The sequence below is a fragment of the Corapipo altera genome, unplaced genomic scaffold, assembly GCF_003945725.1.
Source record: "Corapipo altera isolate COAL_440 unplaced genomic scaffold, ASM394572v1 79, whole genome shotgun sequence".
Lineage (NCBI taxonomy): Eukaryota > Metazoa > Chordata > Aves > Passeriformes > Pipridae > Corapipo > Corapipo altera.
Window position 1 is genome coordinate 450,887 of NW_020884927.1, and position 17,773 is coordinate 468,659.

The following is a 17,773-nucleotide window of genomic DNA, read 5'->3' on the forward strand; positions in this document are numbered from 1 at the left end:
CACCTGTGGTCATCCCTGCAGCCAAAATGTTCTGATGGAAAACGTTCTCCTCTTCCAGTTTGGGGGAAAGGCCCAATCCCCATGCCAGCGGGAATACACGACCATGCTGGTGTGGTTTTCCTCCCTGGGGAATCTCCTGATGGCAGACACCTCTGGAGCTGGGTATGGAGGCATTGCTGACCTGGAAGCAGAGCTCCCACCCCACAGCTCCACCCTGTCTCCTTGTGTGGAACCACACACAGGACGTTACTTTAAAAACTCTTGCAATTTTTTGTGTTTTTCTTTTGTAGAGCTTCTTCTCCTCCCCTTGCAGGGGTTTTCCCAAATTCCTCCTCCCTCATCCGTGCCAGCTGTGAAGCTTAACATGCCCCAGGGCTGGGATCCAGGAGGGACAGCCCCAGACACCCCAAGCAGAGGAGCCACAGTGGGTGCTTTTCCCCAGGCTGATTTTTGACACCCCGTATTTATAACTTCCGTGATATTCTGGGAAGGAAAAACCGTGCTTACCAGAAATTACCTGTATTCAACAGTCAGAGCCAAGCACTGAACTAAACCAGTGAGAATGTAGTGGGATGTGTATCAGCAGCGCTGTCCCCCTTCGGCACCAACTGTCTGCAGCTGCCAGAAAAAACAAGTTAAAATTAGGAAAAATCGGGGGAGGGGGGAAAACCAAACTGAGAAAAACCAGGAAAATCAGGGGAAAAAATAAGGAAAAAAGAGTAACAGACATGGCCCTGCTTTGGGGGAGCATAAGGTAATCCCTTTGGATGTCCTCTGCCAGGCCCTTTAGCTGCTCTTCTTTTTTCACCGGGGGACACACAAACTCATTAAAAGAAGCTATTTTATCCAAAAAAAAAAAAAAAAAAAAAACCCCCCACATAAAAAAGGTGCAATTGCATTACTCAGAAGGTGTCTCCAAGAAGGTCTTTTTGGCTACCCCTTTTGGAAACTGGGTGCATCTCCAGGAGTGGTGTCCCTGGAAGAAGAGTTTGGTGGGAGGCATGAGGAATACAGGTGGATAAATAAAACATATATTAAAAAACAAAACAAAACAAAACAAAAACAAAAACAAAAACCAGCCAAGAGCAGTAAACCTGGCGTCACCAATGCCATCCTCCTGCTGATCACCAACGCATGAGGTTTCCAGGGAAGCTGTGGCTGCCCCATCCCTGGCAGTGTCCAAGGCCAGGTTGGACGGGGCTTGGAGCAACCTGGGCTAGCGGATGGTGCCCCTGCCCATGGCAGGGGATGGACTGGGTGACCTTTAAGGTCCCTTCCCAGCCAAACCAACCCATGACCCAACGACGCCCCGATCCCGGTCACTCCTTCGGGACCCTCGGGCGGGAGCGGGAACGCGGCGGTTCCGGGACCCCCGCGCGCGCCCGCCGGGCCACGCCCCGCCCCGCCCGCCAATGGGGAGGCGCGGGGAGGCCGGCAGCGCCTCTGATTGGCTGCGGCCGCTGCATATATTATCGGCGGTGCGGCGGCGGCGCCCGCGGAGCGCGGCGGGACCCGGCGGGGCCGCGGCACCGGCAGCGCCTGTCGCGACAGTCGCGATCGCGCGATGCTGGCGGCGCCGCCCGGGGCCGCCTGTCCGCCTGGCGATGGGACGGCCGGGAGGCGGCGGCGGGGCAGCGCCCGGGGCCGCTGAGGCGGAGCGGATCGAAGCGGGACGGCACGGAGAGGCGGCCGGTGCCCCACCGGCGCTGAGCCGGAGACTGGGGTGAGTCTGCGGGGTCGCGGAGGGGAGTTGGGGGTCGGGGTGAGCCCGCGTAGGGACTCCGCCCGGGGTGGGATGGGGAAGGAGCCGTGGCGGCCCCGCACGGCGGAGATGCCGGGTACCGCCGCCGGCTCGCTCGGTGACCTTGGTCAAGTTGTGTCCCTGCTCTGGGGTCGCTTTGCAGCCTCTCCGGCGAGGTTTGGAGTCGGGGAAGGCACCGAGCCCTTCCCGGGCGGGAGCCATCGCGGTGCGGGGCGCTGCAGGTGCAGGGAGCTGCGACCGGCCCGGTGGGACCGGGTGCTGGCGGACTGCCGGGATAAACGGGATGCCCGGGATGCTGGGACCTGCTGCTGTATGCAACGGGCACTGCTCAGTGGGAGATGCCCGGGTGAGACACCCTGCGCCCGCAGGGACCGGAGGAGATGCCTCCTGAAATGTTTAAACACGCGTTTCTCCGGTGGGCACCGCTGTATCAATAGCCAGTCGGGGGAATTTCCCCCCATTTTCATCCCCGCAGGGCCCCGCTTCACCGGAGCACCGGGCCGAGCAGCGGGTGACCCGTCGGGAGGTGTTTTCTCGCCGCGGGCGGCTACGGGGCACAGCATCGGCAGCTCAGGGATCGGGAGGTTCCCGCTGCGAGGCTCCGTTCCCTTCCCTAAACACACATTTTTTCAGCAGGAAACAAAACTCTGGGTCTTTAAAGCACTGGAGAGCGTCAGCTCTCGGCGCAGTAGTGCCCACCCTGCCCTGTCGCTTCCCAGGGGACCCGCGTGTCGCTGTCCTGGAGCAGCGGTGGCGGGTCGCGAGGTGCCCCCGCTGTGGTCCCGGGGCCGGGCAGGGTGAGCCCGGGCGCTGCCGGCAGATGTCAGTGTCCCCTCTCTGTCAGCAGCCAGGAGGGTCCCTGCCAGCCCTGGAAATGTTGCAAGGAGGCCCCTGCACTTTTTCCCGAAGCGGAGCTGTCTTTGGTGGCCGCTCGGTGACAGTTTGGAGACCTGGGAAGCAGCAGGGTTCTGGGAAGGGGAGTGGCCCCACTCTGACAGCCCAGATCTCCTCCCTCTCTCTGCCCAGCACCAGCCACCCACCACCTTATTTATCCTGTGCCGCTAACGCTGAGCTGCTGCTGTGCATCACTGCCCACCCGTGACACTTGTCACCTGCGTGAAGGCAAGGGAGGGATGGGAGAGAACGGTCCTCACCTTGCACTGCCTCCAGCTCCTGCAGGAGGCTGGTACTGGGCTTGCGGGGTCCGTTGAGGGGCAGGAGCTGTCCTCCCTGGGGAGGGAGTTGCAGGGGTGCTCTTTTTCCCCCAGCCCCAGCGATCCATCTGCAGGGATGCTTTGGGCTGAGACCTCAGCACAAGGTGGGGGAAGCCGGGGCTGCTGCTGCTGTCACCACGCTCGGGGGAGTTGTATTTTGCACACTGCTTTACTTAAGAGGCTTTTTCGCCTGTGGGTGTGAAAGTCTCGGGTGTGCAAAGCCAGAGGGCAGAACACATGGCACTGGTACGACACACTGCACGCAGCTGCCGTCTCCCCTGGTGGCAGCCCAGGCTTCATCTCATTTGATGTCTTATGCAAATCCTTGGCTCCCCGAGTCCTGGGATTTTCTGCTATTTTCCTTTACTCTCATCTTCAAGTGTCTTGCTCTCGAGGATATGAAGAAAAGCTAATAAAAAGAACCCAAGTCATCGAGTCTTGCAGGTTTTCTAACTGGTCTCATGAGCCGGGAGGGAGGCGGTGACTTAAAGTCCCTTGGCTGTAGCGACTGAACGGGCTGCGGAGGGTGGTTTGCGGGAGCCCAGCGAGAATCAGTTCACAGCCACCACCGTGATCTTCAGCATCCCTGCTCCGGCAGGACGGAAGGCTCCGAGGTGGCTGTCCCCACGCTCGCCGCCTGGAGCCGTGTCTCCGGGGCCGGGTGCCAGGCGGCTGACAGCACCCCGCCGTGCCCACTTTGCCAGTGATTACCACGCTGCTGTCGCTCCGGCGGTGCCTGGCTCGCTCACTTAATTACCCCGGCAGATCAATGAGGCCCTGGCGCTTCCTTGGGAGCGTGCGGATGCGAGCCCGGGGATGCAGCTCGCTGCAAACCACACAGAGCCGGGGAGGGGGCAGCGACGCAGGCAGGGAGAGGCAAGGCAGGGTGTGAGGAAGCTGGGTGCCACGAAGCCCCAGGTAAGGCTGGTGGCTCCAGAGCAATGGGAGAATCCAGCAAAACTGAGCCCTTTGGGATTCTCTGTCCCGGGGGGTGCAAGCAGCAGAGCAAGAGGTGCCCTGGGCGCCTGCATGGATTCATAGACAAGGCTCAGCTGAGCCAATCCACTTCAGAAACTAAACTGCACTTAGCCTTTGCCCAGGCTCTCTTAAGTGGCCCTAATTTGATAAAGCTTTCCCACATTTAATGAGAAAGTGGATTCAGTCACTAGGTTTGACGTTCATTCCCACTAAAAGGCATCCCCAAGGAGCTTGAGACCCCTCCCCATCACTCCCACACGGATGCACCTTTGCTCTCCCTGCACCCCAGGGACCAGCCTGTGACTGGGCACATCCCACAGCTCCACCACCAAAAGGTATCATGTACCTGGCACAGATGTTGGGTCTCGCTTTTGCTCTGGGCTTCAGCTCAGCGTGTACAAGGGGTAGTTCCAGAGTCCATCTGGAATCCTCCTGTTCTTCCTCATGGCACCTGGCAAATACCACTGCTGCCTCTCCCCAGTGCACACTTCCCAGTTTCTGTATCTCTAAATCTGCTCCTGCAGCATGAAAGGGCAGAAATCAATGCTAATGTCCCTAACAATTAGCTAACATCTTAATTATCGAACTCAGCCTGATTAGTGGTGGAGCACGTGGCTCTGGAGATGCTGTCGGCATGGAAGCAAGCAAGACCCTGGCATAGTTCCGGTGTTGTGCTGAGGATGTTGCCGCTGCCACTGCCAGCTCCAAGGGCAGTAGAGAGGCTTTTGCAGCTCACCTGGGCATCCCCATCCACACCTCATACCAGTGCTTTGGTCTCTCTTGAGCCATTTTGGATGAGAACACCCACCACACATTGCCATCTCCAGAAATTGCCACAAGTTATTTTTAAGATGCAGCTCGTGATGAATGACAGTCTGGGTCATGCATCAGCCACCACTGGAGAGGCACCAGGGTGTTCTGCTGCAGGCAACAGAGACACTGAGGGCTGCAACAAGCTCAGGAGGACTTGGCCAGGAAGGAGGTTGTGGTCCTGGGAAAATTTGCCAAGAGTATTTGCGTTGGCACTCTCCTTCCGTCACTTTGGAGTTTTTATAGAAGGGGGAAAAGGAGGGGGAAAAAAAATTAGCAAGCTGGAAGTTTTCCAACTTTCGTGATGCAAAACCCTAAATCAAAAGGATGGGAAAAAAAGAGTAGTCAGATGCTTCTCATCAAATCTTCATTCTTTTGGATCAAGGAAAAGTGATTAGAAAGTTATTTCCAGCTTATAGTAAGGTCAAGGGGGTTACTCATTTCCAAAGAGCTTTACTCTCCCCAGCATCTCAGGAGGATACTGGTGTAAGCACGTGGAGGTGCACCCCAAAAAGCATTGCCCCAACCCCACAGAGCAGCAGTGCAGCCCCCCCCCCCCCAGCAAAATCAGAGCCTGCTGTCTGGACTAAGGACTATACAGAGCTATCGCAACATCTGCACATACTTATTTTCTATAACCCCTGATCTATAGGAAATAAATCAGCCCAGCTAAGGGTGGTGCAGGAGAGCTGCTCCTTGAGGAAAAGCTGCTGGGTAGCTCAGTGCAGCCTCCACACAGGCTCTCCTTGGCTGTTCCTGCCTGACCTGGGGCTTCAAGTTCCCGTTGGCAAGGATGCTGGTATGCGTCAGAGCGTGTCCCCAAGCAGGAGCCACCTCGGAGGTGCCGGCACACACGGTGTAAATAAGAGGGAGGTGTAAATAAAAGCTCACTGAGCACAGCTGCAAACTTTGCTTCCATACCAAAGGGGACCTTCACTGGTTTTGCACCAGTTTGACCCCAGTCAAGTGCTGGAAATGCCCAATCCTGACTATTTTTATTGCTCTGTAATACGACATGAAGCCTCCACAAGGACACGTCTCATGCTCAGCCTTGAATCTCAGGACAAGCCCTCCAGGGAAGGCATTGGGGTCTAGCTGCTCTAGGGACCACAGCCTAAGGAAAGAGGTGACCCAAACTGGCTCTATCCCTAATATCCATCTCCACAATGCTCACCCAGATGCTTCCTGCCTTAGGTGTGGTGCTTGGGTGGGAGAGGGTGTTTGGAGGAGAAGGAGAGCATGGGGAGGCCCTTTTGGGGAAGGCATTTAGTGGTATCCCCCAGGGTGGTGGTGGAAAGGGGAAGATGTTAATACCCAGGATGGTTTGCTGGAAAAGACAGTGCTCTGCCTGGCGTGTCCACCCACTAAAAAACCCCCTCTGTGCTTTGAATCAAAGAAAGGATACTCCCATGTCCTCATTTACACCAGGGAAGGCCGTGGGGCGACTGGTGTAAGACCATCCATACCAGTCTGTGGTGGTGTGAAGTGGCAATGGATGAGGCCAATGTCCCATGGACCTTGTGGAAAAGCATCCCCTTTGCTGTACAGACCCAGGTGGAGGAAGAGGGGAGAAGGGACCCAGCCAGAGAGCATCCCCTGCCCAGTCCCACCTCAGCTGGAAGTGGGTCAGGAGCCACCTAAAATCCATGGATGGTGACGGGATGAGGAGATCGGCTGTGCCAAGCCTGTTTGTGAGGCAACAGGCAGGCTCCCAGTGCACCAGATATTTAAACAAGGTGTTTTGCTGTCACAGCCATATTTAATGCTCCAAGCAGTGTGTTTCCATGGGCAGGGTTTAGAAAGATGCTGTTCAAGGATGCTTTCGCCTTGGCTTCTCAGCTGAGAGCCAGAGTACTGCTTTCCTCCCTGCAATGTGGGAAGGGGTTGAAATCACGGAGAGTTTAGCCCATGGTCATCATCTAAAACATCCACAGGGTTTCCTGCCAGACCCTGGCTCCCACCATTGCCTCCAGGGCACAGCAGCTTGTCCCAGATCAGTGAGGCAGCAGGACCCATGGCTGCAGGGCAGCAGAGGGTCAGGGGGGTTCAATCCTGATCCTTGAGCAGATATTCCTGAGGAGGGGAGCGAGGTGCTTGTCTGCTTCAGACAGACACTGCATCCCAGGCTGCCTGCTTCCCCCCTGGGCCAGCTTTGGTTGCAGGCAGGGAAGCAGGCAGGGAGGATTACAGAGCAGCCAAAGTGCCTCAGCTGCTCAGCCATCACCCACACGTGACAGCGCGCGAGCAGCTCTGTGAGCAGCCGGCATCAGGTCCTGCCACATTTTGGGGGTGGCAGATGCCCCCTCCAACACTTGTGACACAGAGTTAGGAAACCAACCTGGCATTGCCTGTATCCCACCCCAGCATGGGGTCCCGATTTTTTGGGCCAGGATTTGGGGTGACTCCACTTGCCAGGAGCAGGAGGCAACTGCCAGGGCGTTATGTGGCTCCCTGCCAGGACAGGAAAAACCAAGGTGACATGCGAAAAGATAGTGTGGGGGGACAGAAAAAGCCCTGCCTGCTGCTCCTGCCCGCCCCACTGCCCTGGCACCCCAACCTGGTGATGCGAAAATCTCAGCTTTTGTTTAAAATTCACAGGGCCCCAGCCTCGAGGGCTGAGCGAGAAGCTGAGAAAACGTAATCAAAGGGCACCCTTAAGGGTTTAAAAATAGAAAAGAGGGAGGAAAAAAAATTTTAAACCCATATTATTACATGTTAAAGCATGATGATTCATCTGGCAAAGCCCCGTTTGGGAGAAGGCGGGGTTGGTATGTGCTCAGCAGGGACAAGCACCTGGGCTCCGGGCCCCCACCAGCCACCTTCCTGGAATAAAAATCACCTGCCCTGGAAGCACTGCAGTGACAGGGTCCCTGCTTTTAGGCAAACAGCTCTTGCTGCCTGACAGCACACCTTGCCTCACCCTGGCTTGGCCAGACCTTGCAGATCCCCATCTCCCACCTTCACTTACAAATTCAGGCTCTGGCCCTGTGGCTGCTGCCTCCAGAAAAACTCAGTCTTTAGTCCTGCAGATACTGCCACGTTGGACTTTGAAAGTGGAAAGGCCTTGACTCGAGATAAACATCATTTGCACTTGAAACACCACTGCAATAAGCCCAGCCAATCTTGTGGTGGACATCCATCCATCCATCCATCCATCCTTGGGGTGAATATCCACCCATTCATTCATTCAGCCACTCACTCACCCTTGGGGTGAACCTCCATCCATTCATCATCTCAGCCACTAGCAGGACACAAAGAAAAGTCTAACATCAACCACACATGGTTCAATCCATACCTGGAGAAGCTCATTTTTCCAGTTCCCTATGACTGTTATTTTTTAGCCTCCCCCTGAAATGAGCTGCACACGCTCATGACAGGCAGCCCCGAAATGTGGAGCACAGTCACCCTGCTGTCCCACCACAGTAGCAAACTCGGCTTGATGGGCTGATGTGTGGCAGAGAAAAACATAAAGAAAAAGCCACAAATTCCTTAAACAGCCATTATTAGTCAGGACTTCACAACCGGTCCACGCCCTCCCTGGATCGCAGCTTTCCCCGTGTCAGCATCCCAGCAGGCATTCCAAAGCTTGTGGCTGCTCCTGGTTTATATCCAAGTCCTCACGGGCTTCCCTGCTCCGTGTTGCAGGGCAGGGCTGTCCTGGAGGATCTCCGTGGGGTGAGAGAATGAAGAATCCTGCCAGGCAGCAGCAGGATGGGGCAGCAGGACCTCCCACGCGCTGACGGGCCCCCGCCGATGCTCCCGTGGCCACTGGCCCTGCTGGCCCTGAGCGCGTGCTGTCGCTGGGGGGTGGCCGGCGGGGCGGGCAGCACAGTGCCCCAGCAGCATGCTGCCCCCTCGACCCCTTCCTCTTCATCTTCCTCCTCCTCCACCCGCGCACCCCTCGACTGGCTCCTCACCGACCGCGGACCCTTCTACCGAGCCCAGGAGTACGTGGACTTCATGGAGCGCTACCGGCAGGGTTTCACCACCAGGTACAGGATCTACAGGTGAGAGAGGGGCCATGAGCACCCCGAGAGGGAGATGTGGGGTGGGGGGCTGCAGGGGGCACGGCAGACCCTCCCTAATCCACATGAGCTGACCCCAGTGTGTGGGAGGAGGCTGCCCATCAGCACAGACAGTGGGTGGGTGGATGTGAGATGCTGCTTTTCCCAGGGATGCTCGTGGTGTGGCCAGGCTGGGCTCCAGACAGGATTTGCCCTAAGCCAGGCGGGCTTTGGTGCAGAGGCTGGGATGGAATCAGCCCTTAGGCACAGAGCCCACTGGGCTGGATGGGTCTCATGCATACTCCAGCCCCTTTGGACATCCTCCACCTACTGATCTGCCCTGAACTGGAAACTGGGGAGAGCAGAAGGGCCAGCATGCACATGGCGTTCATCCTTCAGCCCCTTTGTCCTTTTGCCATGCACAGAGACATCTCTGTGCCAAGTTACTGAGCCTACCTGGACTTGCAGCCATCTGGGGCTGGGGTACTGCTGACTGACCAGCATGTGAAAAGCCACCCTGATTGACTCTCTGGCATGTCCCCAGTGCCATCACCCCCTGGACTGCTGCAGTGGGACGCTATATGTGTGGGGTAAAAGCTGGAGGGGGTTTCTTGTCAGCAGAGAACCAGATTTGGCAGCACTGGGGTCCACTGACTGCAGCAAAGGGTCACCCCATGATAGCCGCCCTGGGAAACCCACTCCACCACCTCCAGGACCTAAGTGGGGCTGTCACCTCCCAACAAGCCCTTTTTCCTTCCTTTCCTCGCCACCAGTGCTGAGCCCTGGGGGTTTCCAGCCTGCCCGCTGCCTCTTGGGAATGCTGACGTGGCTGCTGGGACGGCAGCCTTGTTATGCAGCCTGGCACCCCCAGAGAGCTTCTCTCCCCTTTCCTGTGTGCTGACACTGCCATGCCGAGGGACCCACATCCTCCGGGGATGTTGCTGGTGACGGTGGTGGGACGGGAAGGAGGACCTGAAGGAACAGCAGCTGCCTCACACCTCCTCTGAGGCAAAGAACATGCCATCAGCCTCCGGGACTTGCTTTGTCTGTGGGATGGGATGGAAGAAACTGGCACCCCAGCCCCAGTCCTGAGGGAATGTGCCTGCAAGGGGAGAGGCAGCATCCCCCCCAGCTCCGCTACTGGCACCAACATCCCACTTTCTAGGCCCAAAGATCATGATGGGAGGCAACCTGACATCCACCAAGCCCACTGGCTGCTTTGCAACCATCCACCCCTCTCTCCTTCTCCCTCGCTTTCCTCACCAGCCCTAATTAAACTGTCTGAAAGCCACCGCCTGGTTTTAATTAGAGCAAAATGCCAAAGATTAGGCTGAAATTTGCCGCCAGTTGTTTACACGACCATCAGTTGTTGGAGGCAGTGACAGGCTGGTGCTGCTCCCTGGGGCCAGGCGAGGCCAGGGGGCCCATTCACAGCCTCTGAGGCTACAACCCACTGCATCCCAGCACCTCCAGCTTCCAACAAAACACTGCCTATACTTAACACCACGATACTCCCAGATGTTGGATTTTCACCTGGATCTGTAGGCGTGGGGCTGGAGGATGGATGAGACCCATCTGGCCCAGCCCTGCCCTGGGCTGTGATGAATGCCTGCCGGAGGTGCTGGATTAATCAATATCAGGCATCTCCGCTGCTTGTAGCTCGTTATCAGCATCAATGGCTTAGGGAGGGACAGCACTTCTGTCCTGGCTGGATCCATACCTGGCGAGCACGCAGCAGATCCTTCCCCTCCGATGGGGAGGTCGGAATGATCCTGAGAGGAGTTTTCCAGCTACTCACCACCCGTCCTGAGGTGGAAACTGGGGACAGAAGAAGGGAGAGCATGCATGTGGCATGGCCAGACCTGCTTCAAACTGTCTCCCCACTGCTGCTCTCCTCCCGCAGAGAGTTTGCTCGTTGGAAGGTGAATAATTTGGCCTTGGAGAGGAAAGACTTCTTCAGCCTACCACTTCCCCTGGCCCCCGAATTCATCCGCAACATCCGGCTGCTGGGACGCCGGCCCAGCCCCCAGCAGATCACTGACAGCCTCATCAAAAAGTATGGGACCCACTTCCTGCTGGCTGCCACGCTGGGAGGTGAGTGCTGGGGGTCCTCCAACTCACTTCCCTTGCACAAGGAGCGTGCAAAGGAGGGAGAGTGGGAAAATAAGCACTGCAGGAGGAAATACAGCCAAGAAAGGGAATGTGGGGACCCCAGCAGCCTCCCAAAAGCATTGTGTGTCCCCCCAGGAGAGGAGTCCCTGACCATTTTTGTGGACAAGCGCAAGCTGAGCCGGAGGGCAGAGCCCGCTGTGGGGGCTGGGAACAGCTCGGGGGTCTCGCTGGAGACCCTGCACCAGCTGGCAGCCTCCTACTTCATCGACAGGGAGAGCACACTCCGGCGGCTCCACCACATCCAGATTGCCACGGCTGCCATCAAGGTGGGCGAGGGTGGGAGGGAGGGAGAGAGGGAGGGAGGGAGGGAAGGGGCAGAGCGGGGAAGCAGCAGCCCCGGGCCTCGCCAGTGGCCCCTCAAAGCTGGCTGAGACCCTCAAACAGCATCACCAGATAGGGCAGAGCACGGAAAGTTAACACCTTCCCGTTATTTCCGGGAAATTGGGCACGCTAATAAAGGCACATTTTTCAGCGGGCTGCAGGCAGGGCTGCCGCCTGTCAACAAGCCAATTAGCAGGTAATTAGTTGTCCTCTCCAAGCATTGCCTCACTTGGGCATGGAGTAGCACATGCCCTGGGTCCTTTCCTATGTCCCTGACCACCTGCACACCCCCCCTTAGGTGACCGAAACACGGACAGGGCCACTCGGCTGCAGCAACTACGACAACCTGGACTCGGTGAGCTCCGTCCTGGTGCAGAGCCCTGAGAACAAAGTGCAGCTCCAAGGTAGGACTGGGCTGGTGGGGACATGGAGATGGACGAGTGCCACCGTGGGATGCTTGTGGGTGCATAGGGGGTTGTAGGGGAGGATGCAGGCACAAGATGCTGCTTTTAATTTAAGGGCTGGGGAGGAGAGGGGATGAAAGTAATGAAAGCTGGGCAGGATGAGGTTGTTGCTTGTCTGCCAAGAGGAGCCAAGATCGATGCAAAGCCCAGACAAGCGGCTCCATAGCAAATTGATATGATAATCGTGCGAGGGTGGGCGCCCAGGGCGGAGAGGAGGCTCATGCCCTTGTCGCCCGGGCAATGTTTGAGGGGCTCTGCGGGTGCCCTGACGCTCCCGGGGCTGCCTCCCGCTTGCAGGGCTGCAGACGGTGCTCCCCTCCTACCTGCGGGAGAGGTTCGTGGCGGCCGCCCTCAGCTACATCGCCTGCAGCTCGGCCGGGGAGCTGGTGTGCCGCCGGAGCGACTGCCGCTGCCAGTGCCAGCCCGCCTTCCCCCGCTGCAACTGCCCCGAGGCCGACATCCAGGCGCTGGAGAGCAGCCTAGCCCAGCTCTGGAGAGCCTGGGAGAGCCACCACGGCCAGTTCGAGGAGTCAGGTGAGGCTGGGGAGACCCTACCAAGCATCTCCTTCCCCTTGTGAGCAGACCAGGCTGGGCGGTGGGGCTCCAGGGTGGTTATCTAACCGTGAAGACCTCGGAGCTCGGGTGGAGGGAGGTGGCTGTCAGCCTCACCTTCACTGCTTGCTCTCCTGATGCCGTCTCTTTCTCTGCACAGAGGAGTTTCAGGCCTTGGTGAAGAGGCTCCCCATGGACCGTTTCCTGAACAGGACGGCCATCTCCCACTTCTGGGCCATGGATCTGGATGTCCAGCATCGCTACCAACAGCTGGGCACCAGCCTGAAGCTGCTCTCCAGGAAAACCTACCGACTCATCCGGCGGCTCTTCAACCTCAGCAAGCGCTGCCACCGGCAGCCGCGCTTCAAGCTGCCGAAGGAGAGGTAGGGTGTCCCAACATCCCCATCCCGTGCCAGGGATGCTGCTCAGCTGCCCGAGGAGGGCTCAGATCCACAGCCCACTGCCCTGTGGCTGGGACTGGAGGAGCTCCTGCCTTGCTGGAGGGGTGCCTGGGGATGAGCAGACAGCATGCCTCTGCCATGCCACCTTGGGATGTGGCCCTGAGAGGGGGTCCAAACCTGGAGGTGGAAAATGGGGCTCAATTCATAGGGGGCCACCAGCGGAGCAGAAGATGAACACAAAGTGGGGAGCTCTTCCATCCCTAGGGAAAGTCAATTGTGTCCCAAGTAAGCACCTCTCCTTCTGTGTCTGCTCTCCATCAGGTCCCTCCCTTACTGGTGGAGCCGTGCACAGTCGCTCCTGTACTGCAGCGAGACCACCGTGCCTGGGACCTTCCTGGAAGAAAGCCACAGCTGCACCTGTCCCTCGGACCAGCCCTCCTGCCAGGGCTCCATTCCGTGTGCCTTGGGCGAGGGGCCAGCCTGTGCCAGCTGTGCCGAGGACAACAGCACCCGCTGCGGGACATGCAACCACGGCTACGTGCTCACCCAGGGCTTCTGCCGCCCCGAGGTGGCCGACTCGCTGGAGCACTACCTGGGGCTGGAGACAGACCTGCAGGACTTGGAGCTCAAGTACCTCCTGCAGAAGCGGGACAGCCGCATCGAGGTGCACTCCATCTTCATCAGCAACGACATGCGCCTGGGCAGCTGGTTCGACCCCTCCTGGAGGAAGCGCATGCTCCTGACCCTGAAGAGCAACAAGTACAAGCCCGGGCTGGTTCACGTCATGTTGGCCCTCTCCCTGCAGATCTGCCTCACCAAGAACAGCACGCTGGAGCCCGTCATGGCCATCTATGTCAACCCCTTTGGGGGAAGCCACTCGGAGAGCTGGTTCATGCCCGTCAATGAGGGCAGCTTCCCAGACTGGGAAAGGACTAACGTAGATGCCTCTGCCCAGTGCCAAAACTGGACGCTCACCTTGGGCAACAAGTGGAAGACCTTCTTTGAAACGGTCCACGTCTACTTGCGGAGCCGCATCAAGTCCCTGGATGACAGCTCCAATGAGACAATCTACTATGAACCCCTGGAGATGTCAGATCCCTCCAAGAACCTGGGGTACATGAAAATCAACAGCTTGCAAGTCTTCGGCTACAGCCTGCCCTTTGAGCCGGATGCTATCCGTGACCTGATCCTCCAGCTGGACTACCCCTACACCCAGGGCTCCCAGGACTCGGCCATGCTCCAGCTGCTGGAGATCAGGGACCGGGTGAACAGGTTGTCACCCCCTGGCAAAACCCGCCTCGACCTCTTCACATGCTTGCTCCGCCACCGGCTCAAGTTGGCCAACAACGAGGTGGCGAGGATCCAGTCCTCTCTGAGAGCCTTCAACGCCAGGCTGCCCAACGCCCTGGAGCAGGAGACAGGCAAGCTGTGCAGCTAACGGCCTCGGAGCCAGGGGGCTGGGAGAAAGGACTTCCTGGGGAAGGGGGGGGGAAACAACCACCCTAAAAAAAAATTTAAATCAAGGCCTTACCTTAGTGCCAACCGCGTGCTTCCATGGTACACCCAGCGACTGGCCAAAGAGACACGGGGCTCGAGCGGATGGAGGGTGCCAGGGGACTGTGGAGGAAGGATGGCTCGTGCAGCACAGTCTGGCTCCAGGTGCAGGGATGATGCCAGCACAGCCGCCACATCAGTGGCCGGGGAGATGTGCCAATGGCCCAGGGGGATGTGGCCTGGCCAGAGGCAGCTGCTGGTCCTGCTGGAGCAGGCGCCCCACCCACCGTGAGGATCCCCCGGCAGCGGCCTCCTCGTCATCCCAACTTTTGTAGTCTTTTTAAGAGGTTTCTACAGGCGCCTTTGCACCCACATCCCCCATGATCCATCCTGCAGCCAGACCCTCGCACACAGTGCTGGTGGGGGTCCACAGCACAGCAGGGCCCTGAGATCCAGCAGATCTCCCCTGGGCCCTCTTCAGAAGCATCTCACACCTGCTGGGGCACCAAGGCATCATCCCTGCCTTGTGTGGGAAGGACCTGGCACCTGCACCATGGACGCTGCCAGCACAGACACCGGCGGAGACCTCTGGGCCACAATTCCCTACAAAAAAAACAAAAAACCCTAAAGCAAAAGAAAGAAAAAAGGAAAAAAAAAGTTTTATTTATGTATTTATTTATTTGGTTTGTTTGGGAGGGGTTTTTTTAAGCTTATTTATTTGGGGAGTGTCATTTCTTGTCAGTGGCTCCAGCCAAGAGACATCTTAGTAAAATGTATCTGTTTAATATATTTTTTAAAAAAATGCCTTTTTTGAGCAAAAGAGCAACCAAAACCAACTGAGATTAAAAAAAAAAAAAAAAAAGAAAGAAAAGAACAGAACAGTTACTGTCATCCCTGGCCCTGGCTTTTCCTGTGCTGTGAGGCTCCTTCCCTCTCTCCCTCCTTCCCGGTGCTGCTGCCACTGCCGTGCTCAGTGCCTGACTGGAATATCAAGCAGTGGAGCTGCCCGTCTGTCAGATGGGAACGATGGGTACCCAGACAAGTGGAGCTCACTGCTTCACTGGATGCCCTCATTCCTAGGATGAGGATGAGCTAGGGAGAGGAAGGAATCAACCCTCTGACCCACAGCATCCGCAAAGCAGGAGGTGTGGACACAGGGGATGGTCCAGGGAAAAGGAGAGGAGTGTGAAAAGTGTAGCAGTGTGTAGATCTGAGCCTGCTCCCTCATCCTCCCTGCCTGTCAAGACTTGCCTGCTTGGATGCTGCAAAAGCAGTGGTAACCCAAACTCATCCATCCTGCTTCTGTCACCCGACTCTCCTCCATCCTTGGGCTGGGCAGATAAAGAGATAAACATGAGTAAAATAACACCAGGAGAGATAAATAGATAGGTGAGAGGAAAATAAAACTGGGATAAATAAACCACACTTGCTATTTATATTCCCTGTCTAATCTATCAATCCATCAACCTGGTTCTTGTGGCTGTAGCATCCCTCAATCTGTCAGCTGGATGTCTCTTCTCCACACATCTGTCTTCCTTTGCCCACCTCTCCTCCCTTGCGTCCCAGTCCTAAAGGAAAAAAGAAAAAAATCAGGCAATTAAACACACCAGGAGGAAATGGGAAGTCAAAGCCATCATCTCTGCTCCCCAGGGGAAGCCAGGAGACATCAGCCCAGGGATGAGGAGGGAAGGCTGGCAATGTTCCTGAGCAGGCAGGGCTGCTGGGAGGCTTCCCAGCTAGTAAGGCTATTTTGGCTTCTGCTATGCATGTTCCTGGGCCTTCACATCGCTTCTTGGTTGCCCAGAGAAGCTGTGGCTACCCCATCCTTGGAAGTGTTCAAGGCCAGGTTGGGTGGGGCTCTGATCAACCTAGTGCCCTGTCCATGGCAGGAGGTTTGGAACCAGGTGAGCTTTAAGGTCTCTTCCAACCCAAACCATGTGATGACGGGGAGATTCTTCTCCCCATCATCACATGAGCCATGTGTCAGGCTAACATTTCTCTACTCCACCCTCTGTCTTCTCCAGACAGAGCATTTCCTACTGTGTTTTTCAGTGCCCTGAACCAGTCTCACATCCTAAACCCACCTGAACATGAATGCAAGAGCTGTTGGGATGATTGGCAGAATCTCATGGAGCCCCTTGAGGCGTGGGGGGGCAGCTTGCACCCACTGAGGGATGGACCCCAGGCTTCTCTGCCTTGGTGCTGGATCCAGAGACAGGCAGCTGTGCAAGGACAGAGGTGGATGAAGGCTCTTTACTTTCAATCTAATGCAAAAAATAAAAAGGGGGAGAGAGGGGGAGGCAGACAGCTGGAGAGATGTGCTGTCAACTCTGCATCCTCAGCAGCTGCCCCCAAGTCTGCACTCTCCTCTCTCCACAGCTCTCCCCCCAGCAAGATTCCATCAACTATGGACCAAAAGAAAAAGTTTGGCCCAAAATTGCCAATTCCCATCAGGAATGAGGCGGTGCACAACATTCCAAGGTTGGCAGCTGGCACAGCACCTTCTCAGCAAAGCACCCCATTGGGACAGACAAAACCATCAGCCCCCAACACCATGGGGCTGCACACTCTCTTTAACCCACTGGAGGAAAAGACAGGGCTGGTTCCTTCAATTTTGCTGCCAAATTGCTGTATTTTGGGAGAGAACCACTTCTACCTTTTCGGGGGGTTTGGGGGGTAAGTGTGTGAGTTAGAGGAAGAGCAGCAGCAGTGCACGTGTCCCAGGAAGGGACTGCCAGGCTGCATGGGAATCTCAGGTGGAAGCAGCCAGGTCCTCCCATCCCTGTTGGGCAATTAAGGCACTCAATGGAGGTGATTAAGAGGATGAGGTTAATAACTGGAGGTCAGCATTTGATTACCTTGCAGTGCTTTCCCCTGCAAAGAACAACGCCAATGGCAGCAGAGCTGGCTGGAGGGTCACTGCTGCACAGCACCAGCAGGGTCTGGCCTCGGGATGTAAACAGCCAGTGTGCCACCCTGAACCAGGAATTCAGCGTCAAACCCATTAGGTTTTAAAAACTGGGTTTATCCTTACCTGGGCTCTATGTTCACAGGAGATTCTCTGCAGCACGAAAGCCAGAAAACTGCCTTTAAATAACGAGCAGAGCTCCTCACTTGCTTGACTGCAGACACCTCGGTTCCCTCTGGACACATTTATTCAGCAGCTCTGCCAGGGAAAAGGAGGCCAGGGAAAGGCTGGGATGTTTCACCCCCAGGCCCAGCAGCAGGAGGGGGTTATCTGCAGAGCTCTCCCCAGGAAGAGCTCACGGCTCCCAGATGGGGGCTGGTCCCACCTCCGTGTCCCGCCCTGAGACTGCCAGTGATGGGCTACAGCTGAACCAAACAGCTCACAGCTCCAGCTGTCTAACTGACACCCTTTTCCCCCTTCCTGTTTTCACCCTTTTTCTGCAGCACTGGCTGAGCCTCCAGCCCTGTGTGCCGAGGGCATCACCACATCAGGCTGTGCCGAAACAGCCAGGACAGTTTTTCCATGACGAGCCAGGATGGAGAGATGCTGTGGGGCTAAATCTGCATCCTTGCTCCAGCCTGCCTCAGTTTATGCTCTCATAGCTCCCAGCTGATGCTGTGTCAGCCTGGGAGA

General features: G+C 56.9%; 1 protein-coding gene across 2 annotated transcripts; it reads left to right on the forward strand.

The window, feature by feature from the left end:
• The first annotated feature begins 1,517 nt into the window (after positions 1-1,517).
• BRINP2 (BMP/retinoic acid inducible neural specific 2) lies at positions 1,518-14,961 on the forward strand. Of its 2 annotated transcripts, XM_027658557.1 has the most exons (8): positions 1,518-1,723; positions 8,410-8,771; positions 10,672-10,862; positions 11,016-11,206; positions 11,560-11,665; positions 12,023-12,259; positions 12,438-12,660; positions 13,000-14,961. In XM_027658557.1, exons 2-8 carry the CDS (start codon positions 8,476-8,478, stop codon positions 14,114-14,116), a joined length of 2,361 nt encoding a protein of 786 aa, XP_027514358.1. In that variant the 5' UTR covers positions 1,518-1,723; positions 8,410-8,475; the 3' UTR covers positions 14,117-14,961. The 2 variants fall into 2 exon arrangements, with proteins under 2 accessions (XP_027514358.1, XP_027514357.1); XM_027658556.1 differs by lacking the exons at positions 1,518-1,723; positions 8,410-8,771 and having other exon boundaries at positions 9,734-10,862.
• Positions 14,962-17,773: the final 2,812 nt, after the last annotated feature.

What these genes read in the sequence shown, in the direction of transcription:
- BRINP2 (XM_027658556.1), top strand. Translation starts at nt 10,370, where the DNA reads ATGAATGCCTGCCGGAGGTGCTGGATTAATCAATATCAGGCATCTCCG. An exon ending in GCTGGCTGCCACGCTGGGAG is followed by an intron (nt 10,863 to 11,015) that starts GTGAGTGCTGGG and finishes GTGTCCCCCCAG; the next exon opens with GAGAGGAGTCCCTGACCATT. An exon ending in GAACAAAGTGCAGCTCCAAG is followed by an intron (nt 11,666 to 12,022) that starts GTAGGACTGGGC and finishes TCCCGCTTGCAG; the next exon opens with GGCTGCAGACGGTGCTCCCC.